The sequence below is a fragment of the Nesoenas mayeri genome (assembly GCF_963082525.1).
Source record: "Nesoenas mayeri genome assembly, chromosome: 18".
NCBI classification, from domain to species: Eukaryota; Metazoa; Chordata; class Aves; order Columbiformes; family Columbidae; genus Nesoenas; species Nesoenas mayeri.
The window spans coordinates 12021927-12049891 of record NC_137566.1 but is presented as its reverse complement, the minus strand read 5'-3'; the positions used below and the strand labels follow the sequence as shown (position 1 = coordinate 12049891).

Here is a 27965-nt window from a genome sequence, read left to right as displayed (position 1 = left end):
TGGAACATTATATTATTATTCAGTGAAAAGAGACTGAATTAATGTTACCTCTGTGCATCACCCTGCGGGAGTGCATGTGTTCGACTGCACTGCATAGCTGCACAAAATATTTCCACACCGTCCTTTCCGGGATTAACCGTTTCTGCTTTTTAAAATACTGTGGGAGGAAATAAATAAAAGATCAGTGAAAGAAGCAGCACATTTGCCTCGCTCCCGGACCCGCGACCGGCGGCTGCAGGTTGCTCGTGTCTCCCAGCTCCGCAGCAGCATGACTTTTCTTCTGATGAGCTTCTGACTCCTCCTCTGTATGGAAACTTCAATGCAGTTCACTAATTAACTACTATTATGAAAAATATGCTTAAATAGGTTTGACATTTTTGAATGGACACCGATTATAATTAGCATTAATCTCCTTAATTACCTTGCAAAACATATTTGATGCCTCAAAACAACAAATGTTTCAAATATTTTGCCTTAAGTAACAAAAGATCATTAAAAAAATATAGTAAACATTCATTGTTGTATAGTCTATTAAAAACAATGCGGAAATCTGTTTCCCCTTTTTAAGATGGCCAGAAGATCAATAAAGTATCCATGTTTCTTCTGTGATCAGGAAGAATAATACATTCTATTTCATGCATAATAGGAATATTAAATGAACTGAACTATCTCTAGCGAGGCCGGAAGACGCCACTGATCAAGAGACACACAGGTCTGGAAAAAGACCGTTTTGTTTGCGTTTACGCAGCACCAAGCGAAGTTGAGTCTGGATTCAGCGCAGCTCCGGGTGCTGAGGTTTCTCCAGTGAAATATGGTGAGCACAGGGCACAGGGCGGCGCAGCAGGGACGCTCCCTGCAACACCGACGGCTTCTTCCCAGACAGCTCATTACAGGAATAAACAATGGGCTGCACTTCGGTCAAGGCGAATCGCTACAGCTCTTCAGCTACGCTTTTAGCCTTTCAGAACCATGCAACAGCAGAGCGTCCCCAGCCCTCCGAGCAGCCCAAAGTTGCGCCACTTCCTATCGCCGCTCCCCGACTTCTCATGGCTTCTTCCCACACTAGATACTGAGCCAGCTCTTCATCCAGGGCATTAACAAAACACGCTTGTAATACGCTTCCAGAGATTTCAGATTTACCCTCATGACTTGATATACAAGCTGCACCTCTCCAGCATCGGACCCAGAGGATTTCCCGCAGCAGGATGTCAGAACAATAAAGGCAGGGAACTGGCTGCTGCCCCTTTCTGCATCTTGTGCTTTTTCCTCTCACTGCAGACATCTGATGGCCGTTGTCACGTTTTATATTTTACGTGAAATGCTGTTACTGGTTTGTGTTTGACTCAAGTAATGGCAAATTTTCTTTTGCAGATCAGCTGTGAAGGGGCACGACCGTGCAATTCCCGAGGCAGCAAATCTGACAGATTGAGACAGTTCCAACCCAAAACTTGCTAGGGAGCACAGAGGAATTACAGAGGGTGATGGATAAAGTGTTATATACACGATAAAATTATTTAATTCTCATTAAAATATTTAAGAATGGATATGCAAGACCACAAGTGATGATTTTCTAAATGTCATGTCCAATAAGATCCGCCTGACATTTACAAGCAAGCCCCAACTCTCCCGTGGCTCTCCTGCAGCACTCCCTTACACCAGCTTTACAATGGCTCATAAATAATGCAGGCACCAGGGGCGTGACAAAGCCAGTCCCTGTTTTTATCGCCCTCACACCTTCCAGCGTTGTTACTGCTGCTCCTCCCGCCTCCCTGCCACCGAAAACCCCCTTGTCACTGCTGCTCCTCCCGCCTGCTGCCACCGACAACCCGCACGGAGGAAACGGCACTCCTGCCGTAACGCTGTGCTCAGGAGACCTGCGCTCCCTCTTGGCTTTAGGAGGGTCTTTTCTTTATTAAAACAACAACAAAAAAAGAAATTCCAAGATTTGCACCAGTGGAAAAATATCATTTCTATGACCCTGAAAAACCCTTTGTGGTGCCTGCAGTAAACATGGGAGAAAACAGCCCATACTGGGCAGCACTGGCAAAAGAACAAAGTTACAGTGCTGTTCAAGGTGTCAACTTCAGAATCAACAAATTATGTTTTGGAAAAATGAAACTCCTATTTCTAATGACAGAAAATTAAATAGGCAACCCTGATAGATAAATGAACACAGTAGGGAGAGTTTAAACTAAAAGGTGTAAATGACTGAATAAAAAGGTGGGAGGGAGATGTTTTGTATTATCATATCTAACAACTATGTAGGTAAAACCTTTATAAGATAAGATTTAAAAGTTAAGCAAAATACTTGCACCTCCCAGGATGGCGACAGCCCGAACTGCTGCTCTCACAGCCCTCGCCTTTTTCCATCTTTAACCACAACTACCAAAAGCCCGAGATGAACTGCAAGTTTCCCAGGATCTGCTGGGAAAAGGCTGAAACATCCAGGAAGCCACAAGAAAACAGAGAAAGACAAAAATACAGACGAGCTCTCCACAGCCCCAGTGGGCACAACTGACCCTGGCCTGGCGGCATGGGGCAGGAGCCAGTGTGCCATGGGGCACGAGCCAGAGTGCCGCGGGGCAGGAGCCAGTGCGCCGCGGGGCAGGAGCCAGAGTGCCGCGGGGCAGGAGCCAGTGCGCCGCGGGGCAGGAGCCAGTGCGCCGCGGGGCAGGAGCCAGTGCGCCGCGGGGCAGGAGCCAGAGTGCCACGGGGCAGGAGCCAGTGCACCGCGGGGCCGGCGGCACAGCCCGTGTCGGAACGCCGGCTCCTGAGGGCTGCGGTGAGGCCCTGCCCGAAATTCCGGGTCTCCCCAGGCCAGGCTCACCTGGGGGACCCTCCTGTGAGCTGGAGCGGATTTTCAGGGATACTGTAAATGTAGCCGCTGACTATGGACTAAACGGGTAACTTGCTTGACAGCCTTTGGCCTAGTGCCTCATAGCTCTGCTGGCAAAGAAAACAAATCTGTTAATAAGATATTTTAACTGTGACAACAAGGAGGAGGAGAACTTTCCAAACATTCATTTATGATAATTACAGAATAATGATGGCAAAAAAACAGGTAAAACATGGAGAGAAGGTTGAGAGTGCTAACAAACACGATATAACACATCTGTTCTCACAAGGGATGTATGTCTAAAGATTAACATGTCAAAGAAAATATAAAAGCAGGTGGTAACAGCTTAACTAAAGCTGGTTTGCAGCAATACAAGTATTCCTGAGAGCAACATAAGAGAAGAGCAAGTACTTGAAACAATTTCTCAACCCCAAATCCCTGTTGCAAAGTCAGTCAATACAGTTTCCTGAATGTCTTCAGAGCGGCAGACAGGCTACGTGAACAGTGAACTGAGCAGTAATTAAATGTCCCCATCAATCACAGAGCGGATAAAACAACCTTGCAAATAACACCCACGTCCCACCAAATCACACAGAGACTCGCTGCTTCTGAGGCGGTGACCAGGAACAACTGACACAGCCCAGCGCATTCCAAACACCAGTGGATACCCGGCTCTGTGCTCTGGAAGCCACTGTGGGCATTCAGAGCCCAGCAGAGCCCCAGCGCTCCCAGCACAGCCCCAGGGCTCCCAGCACAGCCCCAGCTCAGCCCTGCTGGGCCCCTGTGGCTCCACCTGGCCCTGGGAACATGCAGCACCCCCAGAACTGACACCTCACCTTAATCATCTGAGAGAGATCCCCAGCGTCCGCCAGCTCCAGGACAATGTTCAGCTCATTGTCTTCAATAAAAGAATCCAAATACTTAATAATATTGGGGTGGTTCAGTTGCTGCAGATAGAGGGAAGGCAAGAACAAAATTTAACACACTGCAGTAATGACGACTCCAAGATACAATACCTGCACGTTTTTGTAAACATCATGCAAAACAGTTCACAAGAGGTGCAAATACAAACTGTGCTCTGAGCTACCATCGACAAGACTCCTGTAAGAATTATCATTTATTGCAAGCACAGCATAATAAAAGCGTCTTGAGTAAAGAGCAATACAACCCAAAATAGTGTGCAATGACCTTTTTTGTTGTACACTCACAAAACATTTAGCGTGCAGCCGCCCGGCCCGTGCCCAGAGCCGTCCTGTGTCCTGCCCAGAGCGCGCTGCTGGGAGCGCCCGAGCTCCCAACGGCACTGGCAGCCCAAGCTGCCCAACGAGCCCATTGCTGAGGCTCAGCACCAGCGCTACGAGAACACAACATCGAAATACTGCACTTGTGAGAGGGAATGAAGACCCGGTGGCACCGGGAGAGCTGCTACGCTAACATTTTTCCTGTCCTGCACCCCAGCTTTAACTTTTTATTGTGTATAACAAAGCCCAACGCCTGTGTGAACGCAGATGAATGTGTTTTTCCTACCATTACATCACTGATCTTTGCGCTCCATCTTCCCAGAGCAGCTGGGCAGACCACGCTGGGGGAGCCGAGCGGCCATTCTCTACTCCCCCTTTTGTCAATCGTATTTTAAATAAATACATTGACTCCAAGGTTGTTTTTATAACTATATGATATTTGTCTGTGGCATGGAAAAGACTGAAATGTCTTTTGTCAGAAGGAAAGTCTATTAATTCTCACAAATCCTTAAATGCATAAAATATTAGAAAACACTTTCTCTTGAGTTAATGCCATTTCCTGTTTCTTTAATGCACGTAAGTGTGCTGGCAGCTAATGCCTGACGTGCATGCACAGCAGCGCCGCAGCGAGAGCCGCGCAAGGGCGAGTCTCCTCTAAATGCACGGCTGTGGGCACTGGCAGCCCGAACGCCGGTTACAGCCACATTACGGAGCTGCTTTACCCAAACCTTTTAGCAAGAATTACACAGAAAGCAATACAGAATTTTGTCTGACTTCTGATAAATTTTGAATAATTATATTTCCATTTAGAAATCACCAAAAAGACCCCTTTGTTTCCATGGCCATTCGGAAGACTTTGATCAAAAAAGACAACGCATTATTTTGACAGGGATGGACTACAGCGAGTCTGTGTAATTCCTTCACAAATTCCCCAATGGGCTACATTCAAAATAAATACAAAGAAAGAAAAGCTCTTGCAGCAAGTTGTTTCAGTAAGAGTCTATAAATATTCCATACTAGACACCAGTTTAAAAGTAGCGAGAAAGTTTTAAAAATATCAATATCCCACGTGACATGGGCAGAGCCCAGAGTCGGCTGCAGGGCAGACATGGACCTCACAGCCCCAAGGGTGGTGGGACCTTCAACTCTACAGGTGACAAACAAACCAGAAGACATGAAGGGCAGAACTGAGACGCTTCTCTGCAAGAGGAGTGCGTGGGGCTTTCTTACAACAAAGATCTTTAATAGCTTCCTTGGCTATGACAAAACTCAATAAAAGCTTTAAGATAAAACTCTTGCATCATGTAGGCATTCTGCTTGCAGAAGAACACATGGTCTATGAAGGTCGTTATGTGTGCTACAGAAGCTTTATTTGCCATAAACGGTAAGTGACTTGCCAATCTGAAAACTATTTTTTTTCTCAAAACAAAAAAATTGAAAAAGTCACTATAAAAATTCTTACCTTGAGGAGGTCAATTTCTTTGATGCAATCTTGCCTCGCCTTGGCATCCATCATTTCAAAAATCTGCACACAAAAACAGACGACGTGAAAATATCAAACCAGATCATCCAGGGGTCTCAAACCTTGAATGCTCAATTTATAAACGATTTCATTGCATTATTAATGCTGACAAAAGAACACAGGATGAGGTATCTGACTCAAAGTAATCGGTGTAGACACTTGAAACATTCCCATTCTAGTTGCTAAATAGTAACACTTTGACCTTCAAAACTCACCTGAACTTTCTTTAATGCAACAGGTTTTCTGTCCAGAAGACAAGTTGCTTTGTAAACTTCACTGAATTGTCCTCGGCCGATCTTTTTCTCTATCTGAAAATCTGCCAACGTGCAGCGATATGGGTACGATGTTAAATGTCTCTGTTCAGGTCAAAGGAAATTAAAACAATGCATTAGAAAAAGTGATGCAGAACCACGAACATGCCTTTCCAACCTGCCTTGTGACCGCAAACCAGCAGTTTCTATGACTAACAATATTCAGGAGGATAAATTCCTCACAGTAAGGATTGCCCAGCAAGACAGATGAAGGGATTTGCTGTTGATTTGATAGACGATGCACATCGGAGGGGACGGGCTTTCCTTCCCACACCCGCAGTGTCCCAGCCCACGTCAGCGCCGGTCGCAGCGCGGCACAGCCGCACGACGCGCTGCCCTGCAACGTAACGACTGCAGTTCGACAAACAATGAAAGGTGTAAATCGCGCACCTGAAAAGCTTCCAGATTTCAAGGTGTCTGTGCAACTCTGAACCACCACAGTGATTTGGCAGTGATTTGTAAGTGAAGTTGTAAAATTCAATGTTTTTAGGAAAACTCATCAATAAAGTCCCTAAAGTAGTAATTTCTGATGTACAAGCTGCATCAATCAACCAAGACATGCTACTTAGAAAACTGTCACCTTCTCAGCATCTTTATCACAACAAACGCAGGAGAAATCCCCACAACAAAAGCTGCTCTAAGTGCAGCACACTCCAGAAAAACCACGACGGTTTGTGAGTGCTGACGACACAGAGATGAGTGCTCAGTCACAACCCAGACAGCCAACAGACTCTCGGTCGTTTTGCTGTCCCCGTCCCCTCGTCCCTGTGCTCTAAAGGCTGTTTGTTGTGCAGCACATCGAGGGACACGCTCTGCGGTGCTGCCACAGGACTGCTGCGCGGCTCAGGCACCCGGACCGCGCTGAACTCCAGGAGACAAAGGCACGATACCGTAAGGCTGATCCAACACCTGCTAATTCAAATAGGCACATAACTGCAAATTTAACTCCAGGCCATCGTGGTCATCAGCTTTCTCAGCTTAAGTTCCCTAAAAGAGCAAAACCACTTATTTTCAGATTAAATGACACTTTGAGTAATTATTTTTGAAATGCCAAGGCCACAGGTAAGTTTTTCCATCTGTCGCCCTGTGCGTTTAAACACTCTCATACTATGAGAAATGGTTTTCATTTCTCTAGGCTAAAGATGACACAATGAAAATGTTAATTCATGAACAACAGCCAACACCAATAAGAAGGCTGCATCAGAATCTGCCGTTATTCATGAAGACAAGTCACAGGGCAGTAGGAAGTTAATTGCATCAAGCACTGGGGTGACACGGCTGGGGCCGTTTCCCTTTGCAGATCGCTGCCCCGGCGCCGGGCTCACGGCCTGTGCTGCCAAAGCGGGGTCACCCTCCGCGCTGCCTTTACAGGCGGGAACACAGCAAAGTGGAAATCGAAATGAAGGTTCAGGACTCATTTCTCTAAGATTTGCAGTGTATACTACACAAGAAAATGGCAGTAGCCTTTCACCAACAGGAAACAGGCAGCCTATGGGGCAGCAGACCAACAGCAGAATGGTAAGGTAACATTGTTTTGTTGTCTGCATACATTCCCCTTTAAGTCACTAAATTATCAGCAAAGTAAGGCAACATGGGATGAAACCAGACAAGCAAATACCCAGTGTAATCAGCCCCTGCAGCTTTCTCAGTTTAAATTGGTTGCAATATCTCTTTGCAGGGATTTGATAAACAGTAATACTCATCAATATACATTACAGGATACAGGAATACACATCTCAGTCCAGGGAGTGCTAACAAACACTGGTTTATGTGCATTCTGTGCATGACGAAACCAGCAGAAGAATGTCTGAACACAAGTGTTTGTCCAGCCTGACCGGTGACTAACCAGGAGCATCTCCATTGCCCAACTTGGTACATACGAGCTGCCCAGTCAAATCGCTTTACCCACCCAAATCAAAGGTGTCAGTACGTAAAATCACAAAACACTTTGTCTTAATTAAAAAACCCAAAAGGACTCAAAGCATTTCCTGAACTGCGCACATGTGCCTCCCGTGCCACTCTCTTCCTGTAGCAAAGTCTGAGCCAAAGTTTTCAAACTTGGAGTTACCATTCACAATAGAGGGAGCGGTTCTAACGAGGTCTCACGTAGCAAATACCGCAAAACTTCTTTTTAAGGAAGAAATCTGTGTTGCAATCAAGGATGGTATCCATTTGCCCTTCATAAATCATTAAATTGTGTGTTTAAACCAGGAGTGTTTAAGTGTAAATTAATATTTTAAGCATATGCCAAGGAACGTCTCGCAACTTCTTAACCTGAAAATACAAATAAACGTTGGGCAAGTGACGGGGGGTGTGTCCCAAGCACTTTCCCATGGTGAGCACGGGCCGCCTGCTCGCCATGCGGCCGCCCGCGCTGGCCCAGAGTGGCCACCTCGGCTGATATGTTCTGGCATCCTCCAGGACTACAGCTGCACATTTACATATGCAATGACCTAGATTTACATTTGCTATCACAACCTATCAGACCTAATTAAAGTAACGGAGCTTTCATACAGGCTAGAAGATGTTTGATGACGGTACGAACCGGAGAGCACGCTCAGGTTAGACCAAACAGCACCACAGAGCTCCCCATTGATTCCTGCATTCCATTTTCCCGCACGGCTGACTAAAATTAACCTTCGCTTATGCTTTACTCTACTCAAATATAAGCAGGTAATGGAGCTTAAATTTTAAAAAACCCAAACAAACAAACAAAAACCACCCCCAACCCCCCCCCAATCACTGGAGCTCCACAGACAGCAGGACACGGGGTGTTTGCACACGTCTGTTCCCAGGGCAGCTGTAGGAAGGGACGGTCTGGGGAGAACTAGTTCTGAGACAAAGGCTGTTCTCTTATCCACACAATGAAGCCTCGCTCTTCACTGCTCTTCAGGCCAAAGATTAAAGTCAATTAATTCCTCGTTCAAATAAAGAGGCTATTCATTTTTAAGAAGAAACACAGATTATTCCAAGAACAAGCTATTCCGGACAACATCTCTGGCGCACACATGCTCTTCTAGATGTAATCGCTGATGTGAGAGCAAACATTTCGAAGCTGGCAGAAGTACGTAACGACAGCCCGCGTCACTACGCTCAGCAGAGACTTTGCCAGAATTTTCAGCCTCAAGTTTTGGGGTGTTACGAGATTTTCTGCAAAACAGAATTAATAAGGTTTTATAATACTAAAAAAATCCAATGAAAATAACTTCAGCTATATTACCTCGCATGCACCTGAACAGGTGTGCTGCAAGCATGAGAGACTAAAAGATTAATAGGGGTCTCTCTAGATCAGATTATAAAGCAAGACAGGCAAATATATAGGATGAGAACATTGGAAAAGCTCCTTGCTACACACTTGTTCTTGGTGACCGGATGAGTTTGCTCCTGCGCTTCCACGTTTCAGTGCTGCAGAGGAGTCCTGGGCAGGCACGAGTCCCAACCGGCCCCAGCCTGCAGCTGGAGGCTCGACACCATCTCCCCCGACCTTCCATGCGCCGCTATAACATGCACGGGCAGCTGCAGCACCTGAGAACTTCTAAGGTTTTAAATGAGTGGTCGTGCAGCTCAGAATTTGTATTTTGGCATAAGGAAGAATAAGAAAAAACTGTCCTGTAGACTTTCAATCTCCAGAAATGTTAATTTTTGTCCAACAAATGATCTTTTTGTAATCATTCAAAAGCTGGGATAAACCTGAACAGTGCGGAGCAGAGGTGCAGCACAGCGGGGTCTGTCCCACCGCTGCTGCAGCGGCACCCATGGAAACCAGCCTGAGGAGCTGGGAAGGGGAATGGTCCCTGCTAATTGCACAGTCTAGAAACCCAGAGTGCTAATGTTAATTAACAATAGTCAGTTGTTTTCCTGCCATCTGATTGGCATGTGGAAAACCGGCACTAGTCGTCACTCTGCACAAATGGCTGTGAGGTCACCAGACATTTAGATTATTTGTCATCAACCTAAAAATTGTTAGAGATTGGTTAATCAACTGCTAAAAAATCAGACACTACAATCTTTAGATGCCAGTAAAAGCATCTTTTCTGTAAAGCCACGAAATGAAATATTTTTTACAAGAGTAAAAACATACTCGCCCAATTAATTTTCTGAAATCTCATTAAAAAATTTAGCCCGACTAAGTCATACACTTCTGACCTGAATTTTAATTATCTTTATGCTGGATCTAAGGGGGTTTTCTGATATTTGCAACGCACCATTAATTTTAAAGCAATGATTTCCTTGCTTCCAAAGTGCGTACTTCATCCAAATGACGTTTACCGTACACTAATTCCACCTTCAGCAGCCATGTGTGGCGGGAACGCCAGCCCCACCGTGGGACACACACACCCCGCAAGCACTGATTCACCAACACCAGTGCTGCAGATCTCTTTATGACATCCCAAATGAGACACCCATCTCCATTCAACAGTGCCTACCTGAGAAGAATTTTGCATACTCTGAGGTTGAAATTCCAGTGTGAATTTATGAGAACACATTAGAACAGATTGATTAAAAGAAGAACTTCTAAGCTCACAAGAGATGAGGGAACTTTTAAAATATAGATTACCCTTCAAACAGGTAGTCAAGTAGTTACTGAAGAATACATCAGGTTTTTCAATTTGCAGCTTCAAAACTGGACTACAGAGTCATCCTAAAATATCCTTAACCTGACCTGTTACCTGGGATTTCAAGTTTGCTGAAGAACTTGGCTTGAATTTCAAAGTTTAAAAATCCCTATCAACAGATATTTGTACCATATTCTGAGAAGGAGAGACAGAAACACCAGCTTGCAAATAGCAGACCAAGGTGATATTCACCAAGAAACTGAACATAGAAATAGCGTAAGAGTTCCAGAGAAGGAGAAATCGCAGAGTCTCTGCTGGCAGATGAGCCGTTGGATCCACCTTCACGTGGCGGACCGAGGCGAACCACCATGAGCAGCTCTGCTGCCGAGCCGCCGAGTACATAAAAGGGTTATTTAAAAGTGAGTTATTATGTTTATATAGTACCAAAACTAAGTAAAAAATTATAGCTCTGTATTTTTATATCACTGATTTATTCCTAAATAACTTTTATTGCTTACTGCTATAAACACCAAGCAATCTAGAGACTTAAATAATTGATACTTTCGCTCTGGAACGTTACTGTGGAATGGTCTGTCTCTTGCTGACGGACTCCGTCGGGGCAGTGCTGAGCAGGTAAGGCAGCCAGCAGCTGAACTGCTGCTTTATTAGGTCTTTTTTATATTTATATATTCACTTACCCTAATTAGAAAACTTCAAATATGAAACATTACTCAAAAGTGTCACCTTATTCCTATAGTAGTTAAAGACAGAAAGAGCAGTCTGGTACACTCGCTCGTAGCTCTGTACTATTTATAAAGCAGAAATAGCAGCTTTGTCAGGATGAAGAAACAAAAGCTTCAGCAGCAGCGCGGTGTGGGCAGAGCTGCGGGCGCCCCGGCTGCGCTGCTGGGGTGACTCCCCTGGCTGGGGAGCCGAGAGGCCGGTCCACACGAACCCGCCCGCCTGGGACCCCACAAGCTCCAGCTCTGGCTGTTCGGTGTGAGCTCCACCCGCCTGCCATGGGCGGCACTCCCGGCAAGACGAGTTGGGTCAAGCTCTCCTTCCCAAACCTCTCTGTTCCACAAGCTATGACAGAGCACGTCTGCGTGACCTGTATCTACAGAAGAAAGAAACAATGCAATTTGGAATTCTTCCAGGTAACAGGTACCAGCAAATTGAAAACGATATATAATAATGTTCCTGCAAATGGAAAACCAATCATACCGTGCCATCAATGTAAGGTGCCCTGCTCTCTAAATACTCCAGGTTTTGTAAATTTCTAAACTGAGTTTGCTGAGGAGAGGTAGTTTGTTCCGTTCTCTGGGAGACTGTGTATTTTTGCTATTCAGCTTTTAAAACAAAATATTATTTTAACAGCAAATCCAAGAGAAAGTCTTCCCGCAGTCCTAACTCCAAACTGCATCACTCTCAGAGCAGTTAACACACTCAGAGACCTCCGTTAATACAACTTGGGTAGTACCAGAGTTGAGGGGAGATTTCACAGGACAATGACCATATAGCAAAATGAGCCCACTCAGCATCAGCATAGCAGCAGAACATAGATTATTAGCTACTAATTACACTTAACTATGTCATTACAAATTCTAACATGTGCTCCAAGATGCCATGAATGTATCTGCTGCACAGGAACACTTCCTAATCTTGTTCATGAAATAATTACAGGGGCTCTATCCTGCCAAATGAGGCAGTAATTAACCCTAATTGCTCAAAATGCAACTGGCTAATTCTAGGAGATTAATCAAGGGGATTCAATTATTATTAAATGACTTAATATGACAAATTGCTACATTAGGAGAGGGGGGCTTTGCTCCATACGTCACTGCTTTCCCAGCAGTGCTGCCTAAGACACATTCAGCATTGAACTCCACGTGTGGGCAACTCAGGGTTCTGCAAATCCCACCCCGCTTCGCTACAACCGCCCTAACGACCGCCCCTCGTTCAGGGACCCCGATCACCCTGCGCCGCACATCTGGAGCGACAACACCCACAGACTGCCCAGGCCACACCGCAGCTGCAACAGTCGTCCTGCCGACAGCTTTTCCATGATGCTTTGTTTACCCTTTAACATACATCAGTAAAAGTTAATTGCTCTGATAAACAGTCTACAAAAAGGCGAGGAGCCAGACTTGACAAAGTACGAGTTCTGCGGCTACAGCGCAGGTATTGCTGCTCTGAACCGAGGCCCAGCCCGAGGCTCAGCCCGCTGCTGCGGAAAGGCAGGGAAGGAGACAGGAGCCACCATAGTGAAACCTGGTAACAGTATAGACAAAATACATTACAGGAGAGATTCCAGAGACTCACAGGAAATGAAGTCAGAGAGCCTACAGTTTCATGTAGGAGTTTTTCTTGTGTTTGGTAATTAACTTCAGCATTTATTATTAAACTATAAAAGGAGATAAAATACGTTTATTCATTTACACAGCCAACTTCTTTCCTTTGGCCTTTTCTTCAAAGAATCAAAGAGAAGAGAAAGCCAACACAGTAAATGTTTTTATAAGATGATTTTAAAATACTTGTTTTAAGCAAAATTCAAAGGATTGCCTTTTTTTCTTATTATCAAAAAACTCGGTTCAGGAAACTCCGGCTGACTGGCAGAATCCCAAACTGGATATACCCTAAAACTGCCGTAACTGCACTAGTAACAAAAGAGGCAAAACCCCAAAAGCCTAAATGCAAGAGATGTGTGGACTTTTATAAAAGGAAGGGAAGGAAACAGCGAAGGAGAAGGACGGAAGGACACGTGTACTTACCTGAGGATCATGCTGATATTCCTGCCCCGGCAGCTTGCAAAGAGGGTTGTTCTGGTCCCCTAGATGATGCGGGTGGTTGTGCTGCCCTTCCATGGTATCATACCAAACTCTGCCTCACGCTTCTGCTGCACAGAACACAAAGAGGGGAGAGAGAAGTCTCGTCACCATTCATACAGTGCTGAAAGCAAGCAACTCGTGTACTGTAACAGCCGCTAACGCTACCTGCCCTAGAACCACTGAACCCAGAGCACCCCCAGTGGGATCAGACACTTAGTGGACAATTCCAGAAAGGTTAGCACGTTTCCATTTGTAAAATAAAAATGACAAGAAGTCCCACCAGACTGTTACAGCTTTCGCTGGAAAGAGACAACCTAGAAGTGCAGCTTCACCCACATTCTTTCTTCCCCGCCCCATTCCAAGTTCTCATGCAGGTCGGGAACCACGGAAAGCAGCAGCTAGAAACTGCATTAGGTTCAGCAAGATGGAAGTGTTACTCTAGGAACAAACGAGGGAAAGTCCATGAAAGAATTTGTTCCAGTTGCACCTGCAGCAATTACTCAGCGAGTTTTCCAGCAGAATTTCCTCCAAAAGTGACAGAAGTTAAAAGGATGCAGCATTGGAGAAAAAATCTAGCAGAAGTGATCATGTACAGAGCTTACTGTAAGGAGACAAAAATAAATTCACCATCACTGTTTGCAATGATCCTTGATTTTCATTCTAAAATTACCCTTCGCCCAAGAGAGACCAATGCAGCCTCTCCTCCCTTTTTGAAGTGCAAAGATCTTGTTTGTGAAATTCTGAGTCACAACAACAATAACAATTTAACCTTCATTTATGCTGGTAGCACAGCTGGTGAAGAGCTGGGAAATCCAGCACTTGTCACATAAAACGTCGCATCTTGGGTCTACCTTGAATGAAATTATTTCACAGGATGATAAGATCAGTTTTATGATAAGATTAGTACCATAAACCCAAGCTTTTGCAATGCAGGGACACCTGGGAGCGGATCCCAGGGCCGTCCTGGGCTCAGGCTCTGGCCAGTCCCCAAATACACTCCCAGCACGGCCAGAACACACTAAACACACTGACGCCCCTTCCCCACAAAGGGCTGCGTGCAGGCTTTGGGGGCTTATTTAATAATGTTATTCATAGCCAGCTATTGGTTATCCACAGACGCTCGAGGTAACGTGCCATTTAGAGTGGCACTGTTGCTGTCCTTCGCCGCTACCAGGAGCCCAACGGTGACAAGGGAAGATTTAGTGGCCAACACAAGCATTTGCAGAAACTTGTTTCAAGAGTTTTGGCAAGTATTCACTCAGCGAAAGAGCACAACCTGACCTCATTAGTGTATTAATAGTGCACGCCTGGCACTTGGGCAATGACTAACTCTTAATTTAAAATACAAAGGTATTTTAAATATTTGGGGGAGTGGAGGAGAAAATATGATGCAGAAGAATTTCTGTAGCAAACTGCACTTGGTTCTTTTAACAGTTGTAAGTGAAATAAATAAGCCTTTGGCATCAAAATGTGCACGTACAGTATCGGGGAGAAAGCAGAGAAAAAGCTCGTTTCTTAAGCAAATGAACTTTCACTCTAATGAACACTCACTAGAAAGAGTTGGGGTAGCTGCTGTGCACAGCCAGGCTGAGCCATGGGCTGCTGTCTGAGTGGGCACCACAGCACTCCAGGGGGAGGATAATCGCTATTAATTAGTATGAAGAAGTTTGATTTTAAGATTCCTTCAGTATCAGGCATCTGTAGGTTTATTAGTAACCAGCTGAGTACTTTAAGAATAAAAATATGTCCTTAATATCAACATTAAACTGTCCTATGAAATTTCTACCTTACATTACACTGCCAGATCTTAACTATGTTATTACTCATGATTTGAAGAAAGGCTGTTTGCTTGAAGGGAGAGTGTAACACTCTTTCTTTCCCTTCTGAGTGCACAAGCACAGCACAAGCGCTGTGAGGGCCCAGCAGCCGCTGCCGGCCCCGCTCCTCACCGCTCACCTCCACGGGAAGCCACCAATTTCACATCAACAGCCTCAGGAGAAGAGGCACGTCCAGGCAGCGTCACGTGAAAGATCTGTAGCCTAACACTGATCAAACATCCCACCCAGTGCGTCTGGCCTTCGGAAAGGATTGGAGCTCAAAAGAGAGAACACGGAGTTATTTCTCAATATGAGACTCTGAGTCATCCCATCATATGCAAATCTGGGCCATTCCTAACAGAACCATAATTTCCAGCTACCATAAGGGAAGTCAAGGTACAATTAGTTACCACGAGGGATTAGACAAGGGGAAGGCAATTAACAGCTCAGACCAGACGAGCTGCCACCAGCAGGTATGGAAGGTATGAGGCAGAATATTTGGGTTTGGTCACTGTTTGTGTAAAGCACTACAGCTGGAGGCAAAGGAAGGAGTAAGAACCAAATATCAGCTTTGAAAAGAGATACGGACAGCTCACATGACAGCAGCTCGGAGCCGCTGACACCTGCGGGACAGCGTGTCCTGCCCCGAGCTGCCAGCTCAGCTATTCTGGGATAGGTGGGACGGGGATCCCCGGGAAGGGCCGTCACCCAGGGCCCTCAGAGAGCAGCCGACACAACAGCACTTCATGACATCAAGAACGGTGCACAGACCACACGGAGTTGTAACTCCACAAAGCTCTCTTTAGAAAAGCCTAACTGCAACACAATTGCATTTTTAAACATAAAAATGTTGAGCAGAGCACATGGCTGTGTCCAGTACAACTACTTCAAAGCAGGGAGCCTCACCCCCATTCCAGGTGCCCTCTGCTGGGACGTGACCGCGCTGTGAGCTACATTTCAGTAATCCTGAAGTTAGGCTGGACATTGGCTGCGACACGTCAGATAGGAGTCGTTCTAGACTACTGAAGAAAACCGTAACACATAAGAAATGTTCAAATCTGTTTAGCCATCCCTTACTCCATCCTTCCACTCAGGCTAAATAATCTGTGCATTAAGTTATCTCACGGAATCCAAAAATTACCATGAAACTCTCACTTGCAATTAACATAAGCATTTGATGGAGATCCAGCATACCAAAAGCCATATCTTCATTCTTTTGGAAAGGAACAGTCTTTTCAAAGGGACTCGAATGAGTTACAACCTCGCACCTCACCCAGGCTCTATGGGTCAGGATGGAAGTGCCTCAGTGCTCAGAGAAGCTGTTTCTACACACGGCACGTTGTGCATGTTCACCACATGGCAGTAAAAGCCTGAACTACATAACATTCATAGTCTTTAAGCATCCTGCCACTTACTGTACCCTTCTGCAGGACAGTTATTACCGCATACAGTGGCAGTAGCCACAGGTAACCTGGAGGTTTTACAAAGCAAGGGAAAATAAAAACCCTCGTATGCAGCCAGGTCCCACATCATGTCCGAGGCTGCGATTCCTCTTTGGGTACCTAAGTGTCCTTACGCCCCATCCCATCCGTTCATCCCAGCCTGGATCAGTGGAAAGCAAAGCAGAACACGAATCCCCATGGAAGGCCGTGGTACCTCGCAGATACCTGACCGGTGGGATGCTCAGAGCAGAACAGCCCAGGGCACTTGCTAACAAAGGCCAAGATCATTAATTACGAGACACTCATTAAGGAAGAGAACCTCATCGCATCTTGGTGTTCAGTCTCACACACCCGACTGCCCCGGGTGCAGCTCCTCTCTAAACCGGCTCAGTGAAACAGCTGTGACCAGTTTAATCGGCATCGCCATGTGTCTCTGCACGCCTCAAACCCAACTACAGGCCAAATTATTTACTCCCAGATGTATAATCAATGTGACAGGATCACATGCCTCTAAAGTAGACAGCAAAGCAGCAGTTTGAGTGCTCAGTGTTAAAAGTGGTTTCTGTACCAACACTCCTCACCCTCTCCCGAGCCGCCCCAGCTGTTGCCGTGCACCCACGTCCAGCTGTGCTGCTGCCCACGGCGCTGGAGGAGCCACCGCTAAAGCCACCAGCAGGGACACAGCAAGGGGCGGCACTGCACAGAGCACGAGACCGCACAGGGAACAGCTTTATAAACGTACAACCAGCCACAGCAATCCCAGCTTTCCCTGGCACTGCCACAAAAAGGATTCTGCAGAATAGCCTATGAGGTTTTCAACTTTTGCACCACTTCCTACTGTAAAAGTGACACGACTCCACTCGAGGAGTCTCCGGATTCCTGATTGTGAAGGGGAGGCAGCTGTGCCCTTCCTGGAAACATTATGGGGCCTTTCGTACCTTTGACCTGCTCCAATGCCCCCAAATATCAGACAAGAGATATGTATGTGCTTTTGCACTCAGTTACTATATCCCTCTCCTATACTTGCACTACATGGGGACTTGGGACGGAGAGGCAAGCGGCTCTGTGTAGATACTTCATGTAAAACAAAAAAAACCAAGTCTTGTATAGTTCCAGAAATCCACGAGTTGTTTAAACACAGCCAAGTATGTTGCTTAAACCACTGCACAGATTTCCATCTTTTAACATATACAAAGAATAGAGATGAACAGTGACTAAGACGCCGCAGTGCCCGTAAAGCCCCGGCTCCCCCGTGGGACGCTGCTCGGGCCCAGCGCCACGGCTGGAGCAACACAGACTGCTGTACAAAATCAGCATGGCCACAGCACCAACGCTTCCTTCCTCTCTGCTGCCCAATAACATTCTTCCTCTTGCTTGTTCATAAAATAAATCTGTCAGGATACTATATGAGATTACCTATATATTTAAATGATGATCTTGGCTTATGATTACATTATTGCCCCGGTTCGGGGTGTGTGCTGTGGGGAAGGCAGCCCAGTCCGAGGAGAGTATTATTTTTGAGTGACTTTTATTGTCCATTATCTTACACCATTTCTGTCACAGCTATGATGCCTGGTAGGAATAGTTCACAACAGAAATATCTTTGTCGTTAGTATTCTCATTGCAATTTAGTCAGATCAACCTTTAAATCTCATCCATCACACTGAAGAGCTTTGGCAAAGCAAGCACAGTAATATATGCTTCCATGCAAAACCTAATTACAGGCTAGGTTAAAAAGCCCACCCCGTTCCTTCTGCAGTGCAAGGTGACAGGGAATCCTGAGCATCCCTTGCTTTCTCACTCTCCCTTTTTGCTGGTGAAGTGCGTAACCCGTTCATTACGGCAGACTGATTCTGTCTGGCACATGACAAACTTACTTGAACCCAACAATTAAACTTCTGACAGCGTTTCCAAAAGCAGAGAGTATTTACTGTAAATGCTTGACAATTTTTTTCCTCTCTGCTCATCTCTCTCAACAGTCACCTTATGATGACTGGAAATCACCATAAGCAAATAGCAGTCTAACATCCAAAAACCCCTCATGGTAGTGTGAAATACATACCTGCCAACACTGAAAAAATATGAATATGAATGTTAAAGGAAACAACATGAGGAATGGCACTGAAACGCAAGAGACTGGAGAGAAAGCTGCAAGAGCAGAGTTCAAGAACACAATTCAGTAAGAAATGGCCCAGGAGGAGGTTCCTGCCCGAGGTCGAGCCGGCCGGGCCGCAGGCGCCGCCGCCCCGAGCAGCCCCCGCATGGGCTGTGCGCCCCACAGCCGGCCTGTGCGCCCCACAGCAGGTCTGTGCGCCCCACAGCCGGCCTGTGCGCCCCACAGCCGGCCTGTGCGCCCCACAGCCGCACCGAGGGAGCTCAGGCAGGAACTGGCCATCACCCGCAGATAGTTTCAAAATTTTAGGCTAAGCATGAAGATGGAAGCGTATCTGTAGATATATCCATGCAAATGTAACGCACTATGGGTTATGCACACCCGCAAAGCCCAAGAAAGCATAAAATACAGGGAAATGTGAACAGACTCTTAAAAAGAAGACCTTAAGAGCGCTCGGTTACACAACTTTGTTAGATTTAGAAATGCCATCCGTGACTGAGGCGCTAATATAATATCTACTATAACTTCACTCATCCTCATTGACATAAGCTCTAAAGGACAAACAAAAACGGGTGGAAATCAACCTTTGCAGCCTTTATTATCAGGGAAGCTTGAAAGGGGAGGCCCTGGGTCACCAAAAGTAACAAAAGCATCAGTCACCAAACACTGTTAGAGGCAATAGTTCTGTTTCAAAGTAAAATTTTCTTTATGGGTATTTTTAAGTATTAAGGAGCCCAACTGTGTGTTTTAACTTAACTTTTATTTGAATTTTGTTAAACAGATATTTTTGATAACTTTCCAAAGCACATCCTCATCCAACCTTAAATAACTCATATTAATAGAAGGTACAAACGCTCAAACTATGGTATTGACATCCCAATAGGAAAATACAAAAATAAATGTATGTATTTACATATTCAAAATTTTTACAAGTAGCTGCTGTCCCATCAAAATGCAGAAACCAAGTCACAGCCCTCAGTGAAAACTGCACCAGCAATTTCTAAACCCCTGAAAAGGACGAGGATGTTTGTCACGAATTGACCGCTGAGCACAAGAATGGTGTTTTCATCACACTTTCAATCTCACCAGCGTTGGAGTCACCCTGGAAGCAGGCGCAGATGGGCTGGTGCTAAGACTCTGTGCAGACCTTTTGTCCCCACTGCGTGCGAACTAGATTGTCAGCAGTCGGGAGCAGCGCCGGCCCCTCAGCCTCCCCGGCTCCACCAAGGTTTCAGTGAAACGGCTGAGAAGCCCTAGAGCTTTTTCATACTGTGTCAACAACTGATGATCGTTAAACAAATGCTGTGACAGACACTGTAATTCGCTGTTCCATACCTAGAAGCAAAATGACATTAAGTCAACTATTTAAAGGTATTTGGAGCCATTTCACTGTAGATGTCAATAAAACAAATGCTTCCTGCCAGTAATGAAGTATCTGTGTCAGAGCACCCTCTCCATGCAGCTCAGGTCCATATTGCCATTTTAAGCAGGGCAGACTATCATTCCAAACACACTGTGTTGTAGTTTGGGGACAAATGTAGCGGAACAACTCGGTACCGGCAGGGTCAGACACAGTGCTCTCGCCTCCTCCGCTGTATTACTAACCTCGAGGATGCTACTGGAGTTCATACAATTATTCAATAGAACATTTCACACGCCCATTACCTTAGTCAGTTCTCAGGACCAGCCAGGAGCATAGTTAGCTCACTTCCACCACAGGTTCGTTTCTTGGTTGTTCGGGCTTGTTTGTTTCCCTACATTGTAATATCAGCTCCCTAGAACCTGGTCCCAAATCAAACCACACAACTGTTTGTAAAGGTCTTGTGAATACACTTTGGATGCTACAGAGCTCGATCCATCCACAACACGGGATGGGTTCACACACTCCTGTTCAGCAGTCCTAGGAGCAGTGCCAAGAGTCCTTGGTGATTTATACTTATGACTAAGTAATCAATGTGATAAGATAAACGTTCCCTTCCACCAGCCTAAATGGACTAGTCCTACCTCTTACTTCACAGAGCGGAATTTCCTAGTGCAACACCACACGTAAATAGTTACATATAATGTTTGCATAAGATGTAGATAAATATAAAATGCACAGTCACATCCGAAATCCAGGATGGACAGCAGCCAGCAGCATTTAAAATGACAATAGTTCCTCTGAAGAGAGATAACACTGTAAATACAGTACAGCAGCAGCAGGTTGCATTTTTCCCCAACTAGTATGTTCAGATAAAGAAAGAAGCCAGCATACCTTAATTTATATTCTTCAAGTTGCAATTTTGAGCCTTCCAAAAGTATTAATGATATTCATTTTTACAAGCTCTGAAACGTTGGGGATAGACCTCTCAGGCCACTACCGGCGCTAACGAAACACTTGTTAAAAATAAACACATACTAAATCTACCTGGAATTTTACTGTATTGCTTACTAAGCATGCAACAACATGCTCAGCTTTTAATTTATAATGCAATAAAGCTTTCAAGCCTGAAGTCAAATTATTTAAGAACATTTCTGTTATCCTTCTCAGAATTCATTCATTTCTGATGAAGGAAAGATTAAATATAGGCTGGAAATATATCCATAATGTATATGTTCACAGAAACTGCCAGACATTTTCACATCATTAAATCATAACTGAAATAAGTACCATCACATACAGCTACGAAACACGCGCTGTCTGCAGCACTAACGGCAACTTCATCATCACGCTGGCCGCACCGTCTCCCTCTGCAGCGAGGGAACAGTCGGCTGTTTGCACACAAGCAAACTTACAGTGCTACCAGCGAGCTGACAATCTGCACGTGAAACACACTTTCCACTCTCAACCAACAGCTGAAGAGCCCTTGTGAAAAAGAAGAGCCAAAAATCAAGTAGTACGGAAGACTAATTGTTCCAACCTACGGTGAAAACATCCAAATCAAGCCAATCCCGAAAATAAGTTTCTACTACAGAGCTCTAAGAATGCAAACTACTCACAGAGCCTGTTCCTATCAAGACACCTTTAGCAAGCAGCCAAGAGCACAAGCAAACAGACCATCTTATGCCAGCAAGACAAAACCAGCACTGACAAAGGACACAAAACCCCAACTTCAGGTAAGCTCTGCTGCTACAGCCCCAAACCCCCACGTGGGAACTGTTCAGCCCAGGCTGCTCTCAGCTTAACCAACAGAAGAGCTTAAACCCTAACAAAGTCTTCTATAGATACATATATACATATGTGATTAGAAACACCACCACTTAGTGCTGCTAAATTTCAATTACCACACTTGCAAGCACTTGATGAGCATTAAGCAAACCTCACAAAGATACTCCTGAAGTATTGCTGTAATTTCTCCAATGTTTAAGGAAAGCTAAGGCAGACCAAGGTAAAGGAGCAAACCCATGTTAGATGGGCTTGAAATCCACAAAACCTGCTGTAAACACTTTGTTCATGCAGTTTCTCTCTAGAGCCATTAATTTCAGTCTGTAGTAGCCAACATATCTGTCTCAAATACATGGAAAAGGAATGGAGGAAGATATAGACATATATAGATACATGTTCACTGAAGTTCAAAACATCAGAACAACAGGTATTTCCATCTCTCCCAACCAGAAGAGGAAATAACGCTGAGAACCGTGCAGCCCAGTCAGCCTATGGACTCATCCCATTGGAACCCGCTGCAGCTTCAAAGCAGCTGGTGAGGCGCAGGCTCCCGACCCGCAGGGTCCCGACGCAGACCCCGCAGGACCACGGGACCCGCACCCTGCCCGCGGATGCCAAGAACAAGCGCAAGCTCTGCCCTGGCTCAAAACATTGAACATTTTTCTAGTTGCAAAAATAGCTACGTTAGAAACATCTTTGTATTTTTTTCTGCCTCAAAATATGCTAAATAAGACTGTATATACATTGCCATGAAGTGTCCTTATACCAAATAAAATAACTGGTTTCCCCTACACATTCCTGAGTATCGGGAACCACCAACACCAATTTTCTGAAAACCAGTGCAGCTCTCTGGTTGATACCCATGCCCCCACCCCACCACACACAGCACAGCGTCTCCTTTCCCACAGGGCACAGTTTTCCCTGCAGAACACGATCCATTCACCAGCGCCTGCAGATCCAGGCTATGGCAGAAAACAAAAAAGATCTGTTCTTTGTAAGTCTGCATAGCTACTTTTATTACTGATTCTGCTGACAGACAGGGTTAATGAAGTTCTTGCAGAGAACTCTCCCTTTCCTGGGCTAAATGCCCAAATTCTTTCAGGATTCACAAGACTTGTCTATTTAAATTGAGTCCAATTTTTTTTTTTTTTTCCTACAGAAAGGCCTGCACAGAATGTTCTGAAGAGAAATTTGGAATTAACCTTTCAAGGAAATTATAACTAGATGTGCAGGCTCTGCACAAGAGACAAATCACATTTCACACTATATTCTGCCCACTGTGTAGCAATTTTCTATTATTCTAAAAAGCTTCAATGCTGAAGCATAAACTCAGTCGTATTGGATTATTTAAAACCATAAGCTCACTCATGCAAACCAAAGTCTCCCATCCTGCCCACCCAGCACCTCTTCCCCACCCTCCCCAGACCCCACTGAGCTCAGGTTAACACTGCGCTGTTCGAACCTCGAGGGAGCAGGAAGGAACAGGCTTTCCTTACCAAGACAATAGCTCCACAGCCTCACTTCCAGTTTCTCGTCTGAAAAACCTGTGCTGTGTATCGCAAGGTGCCTTTGGGCCACCCCCAGCTCACCAGAGGAACGGTGAGCAGAGACCCAGCCGTTTGTCAGCACACAGGCATGAGAAACCTGCCGAGTGGAGCAGCCCTGCCCTGCTCGCTCCTTCCCCCAAACCTGAGCTGCATCTCCCCGCTGATTTGCACATATTACACAGTCCTGCAGACAATAATAAACCAGCACTGCTGGCAGAGAGCACGAAACCAAAGAATTAACAGACGTTTGCAAAGGCCTGTACATTATGTTTTCAAAATGCAGCATCTGTTCTATCTGCCGCCAGATACCCACCTATCAGCCACAGCCATGATGAGAAGTACTTAGGGTTAAAGTGCTAACGCAATTAAAAGAGAGAAACAAAAAAGTCCAGCTGAGGCACAGAATGCAATTTAGCTTTCAGCAATCCCTGAACTAAGTAAAATGTAATTTTCCAACCATCTCGAATTACCAGTTTTTAAGAGTAATTATGCAGAACACAGCTGAAAATATCTACAATGGACTGGTTCATCAGCATTCAAAGACAACTGCTTGCCATCAGATACTTGCACAAACACAGAGGTTTGTTTCAGAAAAGAAACACAAATATTTACACTATTTCAAAATAACCTACAATATGGTTTATTAATATCAATGCAAATTATGTTGACATCTTATTAATACCTGTGAATCAAACACTACTACTCAGCACTAGAAATAAGTGAAGCAGCAAGCAACAGGGCAAAGCAGAAAAATAAAAATTAAAGAGTGATGACAGCAAAGGATCAAATTGACCTACTGTAAAACAAACCAGTCGAAAAAGCTACTGAGCAAAATATAAGTGAATATTGATACAGCAACCTACTTGGAAATAACATTAATTGTTGCGTGAAGTGTCCAGGTTGGACTGGAGTCAAAGATGGGGACAAACCACCCCCATCCTGACTCCGCGCTCTGCTCTGCTCCAACCCCTGGACAGCACCACAAAACAAGCGGATCAGCACAGAGCGGTCAGCGGGACTGCCTGGAGCTGGGAGCGTTCGGGGAGCCGAGGGAGTGTAAAAACAGCAAAGCCCTTTGGTAGCACATGTTCCTGGGGGTGAACAGTTCCCACACCACAACCAAGAGCTGCAGGACAACTTGTTTTAAAGGAGTAAATGTGTGGAAAAGAGGAACACATGAAGAAAAAGAAGGTATTTAAATAAATAGAAAATATTTATTAATGAATTTGCAACGTTTACAAGTTGGTTGACAGATATGGACCAGTTCAGATCAAACCACGGCAAGAGAGGCGAGTGCCAAGGCCCAGCAGCCTGAGCGCCGGGAGGCGGCGGCAGGACCACGCCGGGCAGTGCGGAGGGCAAACCAGCTTTACAGCAGGAGTGCAGCAGAGCTGCTTCCACAGCGGCTCCCGACCCCGCTACACTGCACCCAGCAAAACTGACAGCCGCGTGATTGCGGGCACCAGTAATTCATGCCACGGTAACAGCACGAAGGAAAAACTATGGACAACAGCAACTGAGTCTGGAGAGAATTGATGCTACATGTTGGACGCATGAACAAAAGGTACCCTGGTTACCAGTGCTGCCAGGTGACTTAAGAGTATATAGAAACTTAAATATGGTCCTGCGTAACAAACCAGAGAGTGTCTCCAACAGGAAACTATATTGCCCTCATCATCCAGCTGCTTTTATCAAACTCATTAGTGCCATCTATGTCACCAAAAAAAAGAGCAAGCTGGCAGTCAGCTGGTGCCAGCCTCAGAGAACAGCAGAACAGGTAACTTGTGACCCCAGCGGTGTCTGATAAGACTCATGATGAATGATTCATCTGAAACTTCACTTCCTCCGCAGCATCACACGCAAACAGGTTGTTAAAAGCACACACGGCAGCCCAGGTCCTGCCCAGCCTGCCCCTCACTGCCCTGTGCCCCCTGACCGCCTCTCACACGGCTCTCTCCGCTAAACCAGTCCCTCCGCAGAGCTGGTGCGGTGTTTGACCCACAGTTATCACTTTCATCAATACACAAGTGAAAATATTTAAACATTATTTGCAGCAATTTTTGCTGAAGTAGCTGCACCTCAGTTAACAGAACTTTTCTTCAGACAGAACTGCTTAAAGTTTTCCCTCTCCCTGCATTACTGATGAAGCACAAAAGCTAAAATAATTCATCATAGTCACTTTAAAGTACAAACCAAGGAGACTAAAAGAAACCCCAATAGATAAGTCACAGAGTAAGTTATTGCATACCTTAACATACAAAGAACTAAGAGCAAACACAGGTAAAGAACCATATCAAAGACTGTTTACCCTTGGATGGTAAAGTTCTTACAACTGACATTATGTTATAAATTGAGTAACTGACCCGCAAGGAAGTAAGGAGCTCAAGAGAGTTAAAAATTACCCTATAAATACCATAAAGATTAACAGATTTGTAATACCCACCCAAGAAGCACTTACTTTAAGTAGAATGATTATGAAAACACAGCAAGAATATTTACTACATAGTACCGAGTTCAGTATATACAGACTGCCACAAAAGGCAGCACTGGTTCTTAATATAGTGACAGCTGAAAGTCACCACTTAGATTTCCCAGCTGATTAAAGAGGAGCGTACAGACACACACATTGAGACTGATTTGCTTCTTTGCAACACATTCATATATTTTTAAAAACCTTTTCAAGACTGTTCGGGGTTTTTTGTTCCAGTTTAACATTTTTGAGTCTTACGTTTTGCACAACTCAAAGAACAGCTAATGAAACACCGACAGCATGAAAGAACCAAAGCAGAACTTCCATGAATGAAAGAGAAGGGCATTTTTGTGTCCATGTTTGCTGACACCTGTTCTACCCTGAGTCCCTGCTCTTGGAGGAAAGGAACCTTAGAATATCTACAACTTTTCTCTCCATCTCCTCACTACAATGACATACGTATGTCCCAAGAACCAGAACCCTCCACAAATTCTCTAGAACAGTGTTGACATTCAATGTTCCTATGCAAGAAACAAAGCGTTCCAACAAGGAGAAAAGCCACTCCTTTTCGGGGCGGCATAGACGAGTGTCCACAAGGTTAGAACAGGAGTGAGACTTGAACTGAAATTCCTGAAAGGAATCATATTGAATGTACTATGAAGTTGCGATCCATCCTGTAGGTCAACATTCCCCAAATATTGCTCCATCTGCAGTGATCCTGATCTCGAGCTCCACAGTTTAAAAATCACTAGGTTAAGGAAAAAGTTATTGTCTCAAGTAAAAGATGATGGTTTGCTCTAAGGAAAGAAGAAAAATTGGAGAAAAGTTATCGTGCACTATTGAGGCAGCAAGCGCCCTGGGAGAGGGCACGGCCGGAGCCGCTCGCACCCCGGAGCAGCAATTCCAACTATCCAGCGCCCGGCTTCCCCCTCGGTACGGACTTCCAGCTCTGCTTCATGCACACCACGAGTTTTCAACAGGCTGGTGGATATTTCCCACCTCGAAGCAAGTGGGCTTCTCAGAGATCCAACGACAAAAGTAACTGGAGAACGGTATCTGTCGCTGAGCTCTGCAAAATGAAAGACGTGCAAACCCTGCGCAGGGCGTGGAGCGACACCTGCTCCGTCAGCAGCCTGGGCCGGGCGCGGGTCACAGCCCTTAGCACTTCGGTTTTTGATCCCTGGAATACTGGCGCACTAGGTGAGGTAACCGTGGTTCACGTGGATGCAGCACATGGAGGAGCAGGATGGTGAACATGTCCCCCAAACGGGACAGCACAATCTGTCCTGGGAAATCCCACCCAGACCAAACACCAAAGGATGTTTTGTGCCCAAAAGGTGGGATGCTGTGTTGAAACGAGACACTGAGACCTCCTCAGGAAGGACCCTCAGCTGTCTCCCAGCAATGCTGAAATGCATATCTGGGGACGCATCAGCCAGGCTGCTGACAGCCATTCATTTCGTAAATAGCTGTGGCAGCGCAAGACATTATCACCCCCTCCTCGAAGGAGAATCTGCCCTTCTCTCCAGCATTGCCACACGCGGGTTTATTACCCTCCATTCCTTGGTGAGGCTGGTTTTGCGAGGGCTGAGCTCAGAGAAGGGCTGTGCCGGGGCCGTGCCAGCTCTCCCATCGCGGCTGTGCCAGTGGCAACATGGCATCGGCGGCAGCTCTTCCACGGCTCCTTTCCAAAAGGGGTTTCTGGAACAGCCTCAGCGGCATCTCCATGCTTGGAAAAACAACATTTCAATGCAATTTCCAACTGATGTTACACAAACAATCCATCCACAGTTTGTTTTAAAGCATATTACACATTATGTTGAGAGAAATCAGCGCAGAGGTGCAGCCACATTTTAAAGATATGGTGAACTGAAATATGCCCGGACCACGACACCTACCAGCTCCCGACAGAGACATCAGAATAGCTTCAGAATGAGAACTGTCTGAAATTACAACTACCACCGCTCAATACTTTGATAAAATGTCAAAATAAATTGCGCTCCTGAAAAGCAAATGCACTGATCCGTGAGGGGGTGCTGAGCTCTGTCCCGAGGCCGCGGAGGGTCTGGCACCAGCGTGGGTTCCTACCAGAGCTTGGGGTCAGAGCTGGAGACCTAAGCTACTCTAACTAAATAAA

General features: G+C 45.4%; 1 protein-coding gene across 1 annotated transcript in view; it reads right to left on the bottom strand.

Moving 5' to 3' along the window:
- Window positions 1–27965, bottom strand: part of NEK6 (NIMA related kinase 6) — a 48773-nt gene that overhangs the window by 15348 nt on the left and 5460 nt on the right. The window contains exons 2-6 of the mRNA XM_080355812.1: window positions 13238–13362; window positions 5815–5955; window positions 5540–5602; window positions 3673–3783; window positions 49–157 (exon numbers count right to left, since the gene is read on the bottom strand). Of these exons, the coding sequence (XP_080211938.1) occupies window positions 49–157; window positions 3673–3783; window positions 5540–5602; window positions 5815–5955; window positions 13238–13330 (517 nt within the window). The 5' untranslated portion in view covers window positions 13331–13362. The remainder of the gene's footprint in view (window positions 1–48; window positions 158–3672; window positions 3784–5539; window positions 5603–5814; window positions 5956–13237; window positions 13363–27965) is intronic.